At 47.7% G+C, this 13,178-nt stretch overlaps 2 protein-coding genes across 3 annotated transcripts in view; one reads left to right on the top strand and one right to left on the bottom strand.

Annotated features, from left to right (window-relative positions):
* LOC134983575 (gastrula zinc finger protein XlCGF57.1-like) overlaps window positions 1–6,109 on the top strand; it is a 42,959-nt gene extending 36,850 nt beyond the window's left edge. The window contains exon 6 of one of the 2 annotated variants that reach the window (XM_063949235.1): window positions 4,613–6,109. In XM_063949235.1, coding sequence (XP_063805305.1) covers window positions 4,613–5,943 — 1,331 coding nt within the window. In that variant the 3' untranslated portion in view covers window positions 5,944–6,109. Of the gene's footprint in view, window positions 1–4,609 lie in introns of both variants that reach the window. The other variant, XM_063949234.1, reaches the window with a different exon arrangement.
* The window catches only part of LOC134983569 (zinc finger protein ZFP2-like), a 378,911-nt gene that overhangs the window by 290,455 nt on the left and 75,278 nt on the right, over window positions 1–13,178 (bottom strand). The window lies entirely within an intron of this gene.

Genomic DNA, 13,178 nt, shown 5'->3' with positions numbered 1-13,178 from the left:
AGAAATCCCCTAGGGTGGATAAGGCGCTCACACGCTTGTCAAAAAAGGTGGCACTGCCGTCACAGAAAACGGCCGCCTTAAAAGAACCTGCAGATAGAAAGCAGGAAGCTATCCTGAAGTCTGTATATACACACTCAGGTACTTTATTGAGACCTGCAATTGCGTCAGCTTGGATGTGCAGTGCTGCCGCAGCATGGTCTGATACCCTGTCAGATAATATTGATACCGTCGACAGGGATATGATTTTTCTAACCATAGAGCATATTAAAGACTTATATATGAGAGATGCACAGAGGGATATTTGCCGGCTGGCATCTAGAATTAATGCAATGTCCATTTCTGCCAGGAGAGTATTATGGACTCGGCAGTAGACAGGTGATGCTGATTCTAAAAGGCACATGGAGGTTTTGCCTTACAAGGGTGAGGAATTGTTTGGGGATGGTCTCTCGGACCTCGTATCCACAGCAAGAGCTGGGAAGTCGACATTTTTACCTCAGGTTTCCTCACAGCCTAAGAAAGCACCGTACTATCAGGTACAGTCCTTTTGGCCCCAGAAAGGCAAGCGGGTCAGAGGCAAGGGAAGAGGGAAAAAGCTGCACCAGGCAGCCAGTTCCCAGGAACAAAAATCCTCCCCCGCTTCCTCTAAGTCCACCGCATGATGCTGGGGCTCCACAGGCGGAGCCAGGTGCGGTGGGGGCGCGTCTCCGGAACTTCAGGGACCAGTGGGTTCACTCACAGGTTGTTCCCTGGGTTCTGCAAGTAGTATCACAGGGATACAAGCTGGAGTTCGAGGCGACTCCCCTTCGCCGTTACCTCAAATCAGCCTTGCCTGCTGCTCTCGGAGAAAGGGAGGTAGTGATGGCGGCTATTCACAAGCTGTATCTTCAGCAGTTGATTATCAAGGTACCCCTCCTCCAACAGGGACGGAAGTTACTATTCCACAATGTTTGTGGTACCGAAACCAGACGGTTCGGTGAGACCCATTCTAAATTTGAAATCCTTGAACATTCATATAAGGAAGTTCAAGTTCAAGATGGAATCGCTCAGGGCGGTTATTGCAAGCCTGGAAGAGGGGGATTTTATGGTGTCATTGGACATCAAGGATGCTTACCTGCATGTCCCCATTTATCCACCCCACCAGGAGTACCTCAGGTTTGTGGTACAGGACTGTCATTACCAATTCCAGACGCTGCCGTTTGGTCTGTCCACGGCACCGCGGGTATTTACCAAGGTAATGGCCGAAATGATGATGCTCCTCCGAAAGAAAGGAGTCATAATTATCCCGTACTTGGACTATCTCCTTATAAAGGCGAGGTCCAAAGAGCAGTTGCTAGTCAGCGTAGCACTATCTCAGGAAGTGCTGCATCAGCACGGCTGGATTCTGAATATCCCAAAGTCACAGCTGATTCCTGCAAAGCGTCTGCTGTTCTTGGGCATGATTCTGGACACAGAACAGAAGAAGGTGTTTCTCCCAGAAGAGAAGGCCCAGGACTTATCATCTCTGGTCAGGGACCTCCTGAAACCAAAGCGGGTCTCGGTGCGTCACTGCACGCGAGTCCTGGGAAAGATGGTAGCTTCTTACGAAGCAATTCCTTTCGGCAGATTCCATGCAAGAATCTTTCAGTGGGATCTGTTGGACAAGTGGTCCGGATCGCATCTCCAGATGCATCGATTGATCACCCTGTCCCTGAGGGCCAGGGTGTCTCTGCTGTGGTGGCTGCAGAGTGCTCATCTGCTCGAAGGCCGCAGATTCGGCATACAGGACTTGGTCCTGGTGACCACGGATGCAAGCCTCCGAGGTTGGGGGGCAGTCACCCAGGGAAGAAACTTCCAAGGACAATGGTCGAGTCAGGAAACTTCCCTACACATAAATGTTCTGGAACTAAGGGCCATTTACAACGCCCTGAGTCAAGCGGAAACCCTGCTTCAAAACCAACCAGTTCTGATTCAGTCAGACAACATCACAGCGGTCGCCCATGTAAACCGCCAGGGCGGCACAAGAAGCAGGGTGGCACTGGCAGAAGCCACAAGGATTCTTCGATGGGCGGAGAGTCACGTGATAGCACTGTCAGCAGTGTTCATCCCGGGAGTGGACAACTGGGAAGCAGACTTCCTCAGCAGGCACGACCTCCACCCGGGAGAGTGGGGACTTCATCCAGAAGTCTTCAAGATGATTGTACACCGGTGGGAAAGACCACAGGTGGACATGATGGCGTCCCGCCTAAACAAAAAGCTAAAAAGATATTGCGCCAGGTCGAGGGACCTTCAGGCCATAGCTGTGGACGCTCTGGTGACACCGTGGGTGTACCAGTTGGTGTATGTGTTCCCTCCTCTTCCTCTCATACCCAAGGTGCTGAGGATAGTAAGAAAGAGAGGAGTAAGGACAATACTCATCGTTCCGGATTGGCCAAGAAGATCTTGGTACTCAGAACTACAAGAAATGATCTCAGAGGACCCATAGCCTCTGCCTCTCAGACAGGACCTTCTACAGCAGGGGCCCTGTCTGTTCCAAGACTTACCGCAGCTGCGTTTGATGGCATGGCGGTTGAACGCCGGATCCTAGCGGAGGACATTCCAGATGAAGTCATTCTTACGCTTATCAAGGCTAGGATGGATGTAAAGGCCCCAACGGAAGAATTCCAGTGGTGTCGATTTCTGTACTTCCTACAGGCAGGAGTGACTATGGGTCTAAAATTGGGTTCCATAAAGGTCCAGATTTCGGCCCTGTCTATTTTCTTTCAGAAAGAACTGGCTTCATTGCCTGAAGTTCAGACGTTTGTTAAGGGAGTGCTGCATATTCAGCCCCCTTTTGTGCCTCCAGTGGCACCTTGGGATCTCAACGTGGTGTTGGATTTCCTAAAATCACATTGGTTTGAACCACTTAAGACTGTGGAGTTAAAATATCTCACGTGGAAGGTGGTCATGCTGTTGGCCTTGGCGTCGGCCAGGCGGGTTCTCCCTAAGGTGGTATCAGCGTTTCATTTGAACCAACCTATTGTGGTGCCTGCGGCTACTCGGGACTTGGAGGATTCCAAGTTACTGGACGTATTCAGGGCCCTGAAAATCTATGTTTCCAGGACGGCAAGAGTCAGAAAGACTGATTCGCTATTTATCCTGCATGCACCCAATAAGCTGGGTGCTCCTGCTTCAAAGCAGACAATTGCTCCCTGGATCTGTAGCACGATTCAACTTGCACATTCCGCGGCTGGACTGCCGCATCCTAAATCTGTAAAAGCCCATTCCACAAGGAAGGTGGGCTCTTCTTGGGCGGCTGCCCGAGGGGTCTCGGCTTTACAACTTTGCCGAGCTGCTACTTGGTCGGGTTCAAACACTTTTGCAAAATTCTACAAGTTTGATACCCTGGCTGAGGAGGACCTTGAGTTTGCTCATTCGGTGCTGCAGAGTCATCCGCACTCTCCCGCCCGTTTGGGAGCTTTGGTATAATCCCCATGGTCCTTACGGAGTACCCAGCATCCACCGGTAATTCTATTTCTCGTAGTCCGTAGTGGATGCTGGGAGCCCGTCCCACGTGCAGATGCTCTGCAATACATGTATATAGTTATTGCATAACTGAAGGGTTATTGTTTGAGCCATCTGTTACTGAGGCTCATTATTGTTTCATACTGTTAACTGGGTTTAGTTATCACAAGTTGTACGGTGTGATTGGTGTGGCGGGTATGAGTCTTGCCCTGGATTCCAAATCCTTTCCTAGTAATGTTAGCTCTTCCGGGCACAGTTTCCCTAACTGAGGTCTGGAGGAGGGGCATAGAGGAAGGAGCCAGTGCACACCAGATAGTACCTAATCTTTCTTTAGAGTGCCCAGTCTTCTGCGGAGCCCGTCTATACCCCATGGTCCTTATGGAGTACCCAGCATCCACTACGGACTACGAGAAATAGAATTACCGGTGAGTAAATTCTTATTTTCTCTGTATCATACTTACCGTACACACATCATCCTTATTACTATTGAGGGTATAGATGTAAGACACTGATGATGGGGGTGTAAAAGTAGATTATAACCTAGCAGATGATGATGATTGCAGTGTATTATATGGTGTATTGCATGTAAAGTACCTTGTTCCACACCTACTCTGCTGTAGCAATATACCTTATATAAGGGTGAGTAACACATGTACAGGCTTACCAGCGTATGAGCACACACATAAAGGAATGCTACCTTACCAATGCTTCCAGGAGTAACGTTAGGAGACATTTCTCTGATCCATCAGCTCATATGACTGATGTTATTGTTCATCTAGAATCTCCAATTCATACGATATGTTCCCCATCCATTGTTTTATATTGGTGCTGACATAGGACTTGGCAAGTGACTACATCTCCATTTATACTTCATGGTTAGTTACCAGTACAAGAGAGAGATATATCTAAGTATTATTATAATATTACATTTGTTATTGTGAGTGTTCTCAGGAGGGTGGACACAATGATAGTCTGAGACACAATATTATAAAGCCTTCATTAAAAGTTATGTTTTATTATACACACACATTTACAATTAAGTGTCCCAGAAAATCGTGTTCTCCTATTGTTTACAAGATTAATATTGTTACAGAAAATGTCACATTTCCATAATGTATTTTATTTCCAGCAGATGGACACACAAGCAGGAATATCTCAGAAGGACATCTAATGTTATCCCCGGATTGTGACATAAAAGATAATGACAGTAGACAGGATTCTCCAGGAACTAACCCCATTACCCCAATTATACATCCAGCTCTATCAGCTGGTCTCCCTGATCCTGGGAGATGTTCTCCTGATCACTCTGATATTGGTGCATCTGTTACAGCTCTGACAGTAGATACAGTGTTTCCTTGTTCTATAGATGCCAAATGTTTTACACAGAACACAAAGCTTATTACCCATCAGGCAGCTAAGGCAGGTGAGAGGCCATTTCCATGTTCTGAGTGTGGGAAATGTTTTGCATGCAAATCAGCTCTTGTTATACATCACAGAAGTCACACAGGTGAGAAACCATTTTCTTGCTCTGAGTGCGGGAAATGTTTTATCCGGAAATCAAAACTTGTTATACATCAGCGAAGTCACACAGGTGAGAATCCATTTCCATGTTCTGAGTGTGGGAAATATTTTGCATGCAAATATGATCTTGTTATACATCAGAGAAGTCACACAGGTGAGAAGCCATTTCCATGTTCTGAGTGTGGGAAAGGTTTTGCATGCAAATCAGATCTTGTTATACATCACAGAAGTCACACAGGTGAAAAGCCATTTTCTTGCTCTGAGTGCAGGAAACGTTTTATCCGGAAATCAGAACTTGTTACACATCAGCGAAGTCACACAGGTGAGAATCCATTTCCATGTTCTGAGTGTGGGAAATGTTTTGCATGCAAATCAGCTCTTGTTATACATCACAGAAGTCACACAGGTGAGAAACCATTTTCTTGCTCTGAGTGCGGGAAATGTTTTATCCGGAAATCAAAACTTGTTATACATCAGCGAAGTCACACAGGTGAGAATCCATTTTCATGTTCTGAGTGTGGGAAATATTTTGCATGCAAATATGATCTTGTTATACATCAGAGAAGTCACACAGGTGAGAAGCCATTTTCTTGCACTGAATGTGGGAAATGTTTTACACAGAAATCAAATCTTGTTATACATCAGAGAAGTCACACAGGTGAGAAGCCATTTCCATGTTCTGAGTGTGAGAAATGTTTTGCACACAAATCAGTACTTGTTAAACATCAGAGAAGTCACACAGGTGAGAAGCCATTTCCATGTTCTGAGTGTGGGAAAGGTTTTTCACACAAATCAGCTCTTGTTGTACATCACAGAAGTCACACAGGTGAGAAGCCATTTCCATGTTCTGAGTGTGGGAAATGTTTTGCACACAAACCAGATCTTGTTAAACATCAGAGAAGTCACACAGGTGAGAAGCCATTTCCATGTTCTGAGAAATAAATCCGCTTTTGTTGCACGCAATAGACATCAATGAGGTGAGGAACCATTTTAATGAGAAATTACTAGAGGTGCTCATATATCAATGTGTACGGTACCTCAGATGATAACAGCCAAGGAGTCCAAATATAATGAATTAATTACTTTATTAAAAACAAGCAAATACTCATAGCTGTATGATTTGCTATTATATAGAAAAAAAATCTTATATAAATATATAGCAATTGCATAATGAGTATTCAATATTTAATGTAAATACTTAATAATAATGCAAATTGTAATAAAATGCAGCTGAAATCCAAGTCCGTATGCCAATGTACATGTTCAGTGACAATGGGACCAGTGAACAATACCGGGCATCCCTGGGGGTAAATTGATTCGTGATGGTTTTATAAACTGCTATAATACAGTAAAATCAATTGTTTATAGCTGCTGTAGTTACCGAGCTCAGGTGGATGCTGGCATAAAGTTGATGTAAAATAGGCCGTTAATTCCAATAGTAGAGAGGCCACGGTGTACTGGATCTGAATCTTCCGCTGCAGCCGTACCAATACAGGTTGTTAGCCCAAAAGATGTCAGCGCTGTTAATAAATGGCGGCGTGTGAACCGCGTTTGTAGCCGGGATAGTGCAGCCGCTGGGTGTGACAATGTGTGTAAAGTCCCGTAGTGGATGGGCGAGTCGCAGTCGGATTTTCAAGCTGGAGGGGGATTGGCCTCCCGTGCAGTGCTTGAGATGGCGGGATCAGTACTAAATCCCGCTATACGGGATCCCGGCTGTCGGAAGCCCAGCCACACAATCCCGATGGGTGGCGAGCGGAACACAGCGCCTTGCGGGCTCACTACGCTCGACACTAATTTATTCTCCCTCTATGGGTGTCGTGGACACCCACGGAGGGAGAATATGTAGAGATTCCAGCGTCTGGATTCTGGCCAACGGGATCTTGACCGCATACCGAGACGGCTTATGCGATAGTATTTCCACAGCGTGGCCGGTGTCTGGAGTGTCCACCTGAACTTGTTTAGCAGCGTTTTGGGTGGAGTTCTGACACATTTCGTCATGACTTTTTCAAAGAGATGACTCCATTTTAGTCTTCTGCAGTATACTACTTATTGCCATGCATTGTTCTTCAAGGTTCTTATCCTATCTCCTATACTTTTTGCAATATACATGCTACACTAGGTATAATAATCAAACGTCATGTCCTCATCTACCACTGCTATGCAGATGACCTGTGTCTTGCTCCGGGTACTGAGAGCCCAGTACCAATCCTAAATGGTTGTCTAGCTGAGCTCCAGGTATGGGTGATGCCAGTTGGCTGTGACTCAGTCCTGGTGAAACAGGTCCTTATGATAGAAGCTCACCAACAAAGGACAGGGCTACAGCTCAGCTTTGTTACTAACCAGACTTATGGTTGGGGGTTCAGAGTTACAAAATGCTGATCATGTGCGGAATCTTGGTGTCCTGGATGGTGGAGTGACACTTAGACATCAGGTATCAGCCACAATCAGATTGTCATCTGAGGAACATAGCCAGACTTCCCTCAGAAGATCTACCTACAGTCATACATGCACTTGTATCATCACACATAGACTACTGCAATGTCCTCTACCTGGGTCTCCCAGCAAAAGAATTGCACCGCTTGTAGCTTGTACAGAATGCAGCAGCCAGGCTGTTACCTAACCAGCCCGTTCCTGCCACTTAACACCCATTCTCTGCTCCCTTCACCGGCTGCCTGTAAGTTGGTGACTCTGGGACTAATTTAGGTTTGACTACAGTGTGCGATCCAAAAGGAATTATTGAGAAAATGTTGCGGACGCATCCACTGCGCATGTGCCTGCATTCTTTACGGTGGTGGGGGGCTGCAGGAAATGTGATTGCTTTGTGTTAATCAGGCAGAGGCGGTCACAGAGTGGGGGGCAATGCTCCATTTCCAGTGAGAAAATTAAGCGTTGGAAGTACGGTGTGGCGAGAAAGGGAGGCGGACAAACGGGCGTGATCTAGGTGGCTGCATGATATCAATCGCAGCCATTGCAATCGAGAGATCCTGCAGGCACAGCTAAGCTGGCAGGATGCTTCACTGGTTTCTAAGATGAAGCAGAAATTGCAAAGCGATCACAATTTCTGCTTCATCAAGGGGGAGGCGGCGGTCAGCATGCTGGGTGGCCTTGCCCTGCAATGGGTGACTCCTAGCGCGCTCGGAAAAGGATTGCAAATTCTGGTAATTAGCAGCATCTGCAATCCTTACTGAATTAGGCCCTCTATGAAATAATCTTACTGACTCCCAGCCTTGCATGACCATGGTACCAGAAGCAGCTTCTGCCTCCGTACTGCCCGGGTTTCTTCCATCTGTTGATGAAGGACTGTTAGCAGTACCATAAATTCCCAAGCAGTGCTTAGATGTCGGGGAGACAGGGTGGGTGGCAGTAGCGGGGGCTGCTGGAGGCAGTGTCTAAGTGGGTAATATTGTCCCCAAGCAGCGCTGAGGAGGGAGACAGGGCAGGGGGCAGTAGTTGGAGCTGCTGGAGGCAGTGTCTATGTGGATAAATGTCCCCAAGTAGGGCTGAGGTGTCAGCGGGGAGACAGGGTGGGTGGTAGTGGAGTCATGGGGTGGATGGCAGCAGTGGGGGGAGACAGGGTGGGTGGCAATGATGGGGGAGACATGGGGTGAATGGCAGTAGTGGGGGGAGACAGGGTAGGTAGCAGTGGTGGGTGAGACACGGGGTGGATGGCAGTAGTGGGGGGAGACGGTAGGTGGCAGCGGTGGGGGAGACACGGGGTGGATGGCAGTAGGGGGGAGACAGGATGGGTGGCAGTAGGTGGGGAGACAAGGTGGGTAGCAGTAGTGGGGAGACAGGGTGGGTGGCAGTAGTGGGGGAGACACGGGGTGGATGGCAGTACTGGGGGGAGACAAGGTGGGTAGCAGTAGTGGGGGGAGACAGGGTGGGTGGCAGTGGTGGGGGAGACACGGGGTGGATGGCAGTACTGGGGGGAGACAAGGTGGGTGGCAGTAGTGGGGGGGAGACAGGACAGTGGCAGTAGTGGGTGGTAGACAAGGCGGGTGGCTGCAGTGTAGTACTAGGGGCTGCTGGAGACAGTAAAGAGGTGTATTAGACTTAATGATGATTATTCTTCCTTATTTCTAATTAATCCCTTGTGTGTGTTACTGTTATTTGCTGTGTCAGCCTTTATGTGTGTTCTGTGTAATAATCCTGAAAGTAGTGCTGCTACCGATCTCATATCATTTGTAGTAACTTGGAAAAGATGAGATATGAGGTGCACTCTAGAAGCTTATAGGGGGTTAATCAGAGATGATCGCAGATGTGACATCATGCAGCCCCCAGAATATGGTCCCGCCCTGCCCGCGTTCACCCCTCAGGGATGCGACCACAATGTGTGTGTCTGTGTGGCCGCTGTGCATATGCATTTTGCCACCACCGGGTAAACTGCTGCGGGCCACTATTGCGGCTGGGTCTGAATGACCCCCATAGGCTGTTGTGCAGAGTAAAGTATTTTTTAAGTTTAAAATATAGACAAAAATATGTGTATTAAAGATATGAAATAAAGTTGTTTAAAAGCAAAAGATTTCCGGTGCAATTTTGGCCATTTCTGATTTTGACAGCTCATTTGAATAGTGGGATGATATTAAGGGGGGGGGGGTCTCTCTGTGTAATTAAATAGTTTTATAATTTCTTGGTTTTAAATAAATTATGTCTATTCAAATGTACTGTTGTTTTTTTTAACTTTGTGATAAACTGTTTTTAAAATAAACCGATGGACAGTTGCGCAGTTTTCTCAATGTTACGCTACGTGTAGCGCCACTAAGCGTACCCTTTGAGCGGTGTGACGCACTCATAATACCTTGGTGAATATATATGGCTCCAGCAATATAACACACTTAGACCTTAGTATAGTGTCGGAAGTGTCCCTGACGCTTCGCCAGATTAACAAAATAACTTAGTCGAGACAGATGGGTAAGTTTGGATTAAAGGTCCAACCCAATAACCATATATATTAGTCCGTAGCGGACACAAAGGGATAACAATGCTACACTGTAGCAACACAATACAATTCAAAGATACAGTAATACGTGCAATAATATACAACAGACAGGAAATAAATGCAAGTACAATTAGCGATACAACTATACCAATACAATAGGATCAGTTACCTTCATACATACGCTGCGCCACCAGATTCCAGGCCTCAGTCTTACAAGATGGCCTCTGAGAAAGGTGACTGAAACCTGGACCAGGTGCGTCCTTTTATACAATGTTCCACTAACAGTACAATGGGGAATGTAAGGTCTTCCATTGGTCCAGGGGCGGGACATATTCAGTACACTGTGGGTCATTGGTCAGCTCGAACACTGAGTGACACCTAATCTTGTGATGTGATTACAGGTTACTTCTGGGCTCCCACCTAAAGACCAGTTCAAACCGACCACAGTATCATACAGTAATATACATGAATCCGGTATTGCTAATAACTTTTCTCTGACGTCCTAGTGGATGCTGGGAACTCCGTAAGGACCATGGGGAACAGCGGCTCCGCAGGAGACTGGGCACAAAAGTAAAGCTTTAGGACTACCTGGTGTGCACTGGCTCCTCCCCCTATGACCCTCCTCCAAGCCTCAGTTAGATTTTTGTGCCCGGCCGAGAAGGGTGCACACTAGGGGCTCTCCTGAGCTTCTTAGTGAAAGTTTAGTTTTAGGTTTTTTATTTTCAGTGAGACCTGCTGGCAACAGACTCACTGCATCGAGGGACTAAGGGGAGAAGAAGCGAACCTGCCTGCTTGCAGCCAGCTTGGGCTTCTTAGGCTACTGGACACCATTAGCTCCAGAGGGATCGAACACAGGCCCAGCCTCGGAGTCCGGTCCCAGAGCCGCGCCGCCGGCCCCCTTACAGAGCCAGAAGCAAGAAGAGGTCCGGAAAAATCAGCGGCAGAAGACATCAGTCTTCAACAAGGTAGCGCACAGCACTGCAGCTGTGCGCCATTGCTCCTCAGGCACACTTCACACTCCGGTCACTGAGGGTGCAGGGCGATAGGGGGGGGGCGCCCTGAGCAGCAATATTAACACCTTGGCTGGCGAAAATACACCACATATTACCCCCAGGGCTATATGGATGTATTTTAACCCCTGCCAGAATTCACCAAAAAGCGGGAGAAAAGTCAGCCGAGAAGGGGGCGGAGCCTATCTCCTCAGCACACGGGCGCCATTTTCCATCACAGCTCCGCTGGAAGGACGTCTCCCTGACTCTCCCCTGCAGTCCTGCACTACAGAAAAGGGTAAAAAAGAGGGGGGGGGCACTAATTTGGCACAGTTTGATAATATCAGCAGCTATAAAGGAAAAGCACATTATATAGTGGTATTCCTGTCTATAGCGCTCTGGTGTGTGCTGGCATACTCTCCCTCTGTCTCTACAAAGGGCTAGTGGGGTCCTGTCCTCTATCAGAGCATTCCCTGTGTGTGTGCGGTGTGTCGGTACGATTGTGTCGACATGTTTGAGGAGGAAAATGAGATGGAGGCTGAGCAATTGCCTATAATAGAGTTGTCACCCCCTAGGTCACCCCCTAGGGAGTCGACACCTGAGTGGATGGGCTTATGGAAGGAATTACGTGACAGTGTCAGCTCTTTACGAAAGACAGTTGACGACATGAGACAGCCGGCTACTCAGCTTGTGCCTGTCCAGGGGTCTCAAAGGCCATCAGGGGCTCTAAAATGCCCGTTACCTCAGATGGCAGACACAGACACGGATACTGACTCCAGTGTCGACGATGAAGAGACAAATGTGACTTCCAGTAGGGCCACACGTTACATGATTGAGGCAATGAAAAATGTTTTGCATATTTCTGATAATACAAGTACCACTAAAAAGGGTATTATGTTTGGTGAGAAAAAACTGCCTGTAGTTTTTCCTGTATCCGAGGAATTAAATGAAGTGTGTGATGAGGCGTGGGTTTCCCCCGATAAAAAACTGATAATTCCTAAAAGGTTATTGGCATCATACCCTTTCCCGCCAGAGGATAGGGCACGTTGGGAAACACCCCCTAGGGTGGATAAAGCGCTCACACGCTTGTCTAAACAGGTGGCACTACCCTCTCCTGATACGGCCGCCCTAAAGGAACCTGCCGACAGAAAGCAGGAGAATATCCTAAAATGTATATACACTCACACGGGTGTTATACTGCGACCAGCAATCGCCTCAGCCTGGATGTGCAGTGCTGGGTTGGCGTGGTCGGATTCCCTGACTGAAAATATTGATACCCTAGATAGGGACAGTATATTACTGACTATAGAGCATTTAAAAGATGCATTTTTATATATGCGTGATGCGCAGAGGGATATTTGCCAACTGGCATCAAGAGTTAGCGCGCTGTCCATTTCTGCCAGAAGAGGGTTATGGACGCGGCAGTGGTCAGGTGATGCGGATTCCAAAAGGCACATGGAAGTATTGCCTTATAAAGGGGAGGAGTTATTTGGGGTAGGTCTATCAGACCTGGTAGCCACGGCAACTGCTGGAAAATCCACATTTTTACCCCAGGTAGCCTCTCAACATAAGAAGACGCCGTATTATCAGGCGCAGTCTTTTCGGCCCCATAAGGGCAAGCGGGCAAAAGGCTCCTCATTTCTGCCCCGTGGCAGAGGGAGAGGAAAAAGGCTGCAGCAAACAGCCAGTTCCCAGGAACAGAAGCCCTCTCCCGCCTCTGCCAAGTCCTCAGCATGACGCTGGGGCTTTACAAGCGGACTGAGGCACGGTGGGGGCCCGTCTCAAGAATTTCAGCGCGCAGTGGGCTCACTCGCAAGTGGACCCCTGGATCCTTCAGGTGGTATCTCAGGGGTACAAATTGGAATTCGAGACGTCTCCCCCTCGCCGTTTCCTAAAGTCTGCTTTACCGACGTCTCCCTCAGACAGGGAGGCAGTATTGGAAGCCATTCACAAGCTGTATTCCCAGCAGGTGATAATCAAGGTACCCCTCCTGCAACAGGGAAAGGGGTATTATTCCACACTGTTTGTGGTACCGAAGCCGGACGGCTCGGTGAGACCAATTTTAAATCTAAAATCCTTGAACACTTACATACAGAGGTTCAAATTCAAGATGGAGTCACTCAGAGCAGTGATTGCAAACCTGGAAGAAGGGGATTATATGGTGTCTCTGGACATCAAGGATGCTTACCTACATGTCCCAATTTACCCTTCTCACCAAGGGCACCTCAGGTTTGTGGTACAGAATTGTC

The sequence above is a fragment of the Pseudophryne corroboree genome (assembly GCF_028390025.1).
Source record: "Pseudophryne corroboree isolate aPseCor3 chromosome 3 unlocalized genomic scaffold, aPseCor3.hap2 SUPER_3_unloc_19, whole genome shotgun sequence".
NCBI classification, from domain to species: Eukaryota; Metazoa; Chordata; class Amphibia; order Anura; family Myobatrachidae; genus Pseudophryne; species Pseudophryne corroboree.
The sequence above is the reverse complement of the archived record's forward strand: the minus strand, read 5'-3'. Positions and strand labels throughout refer to the sequence as shown.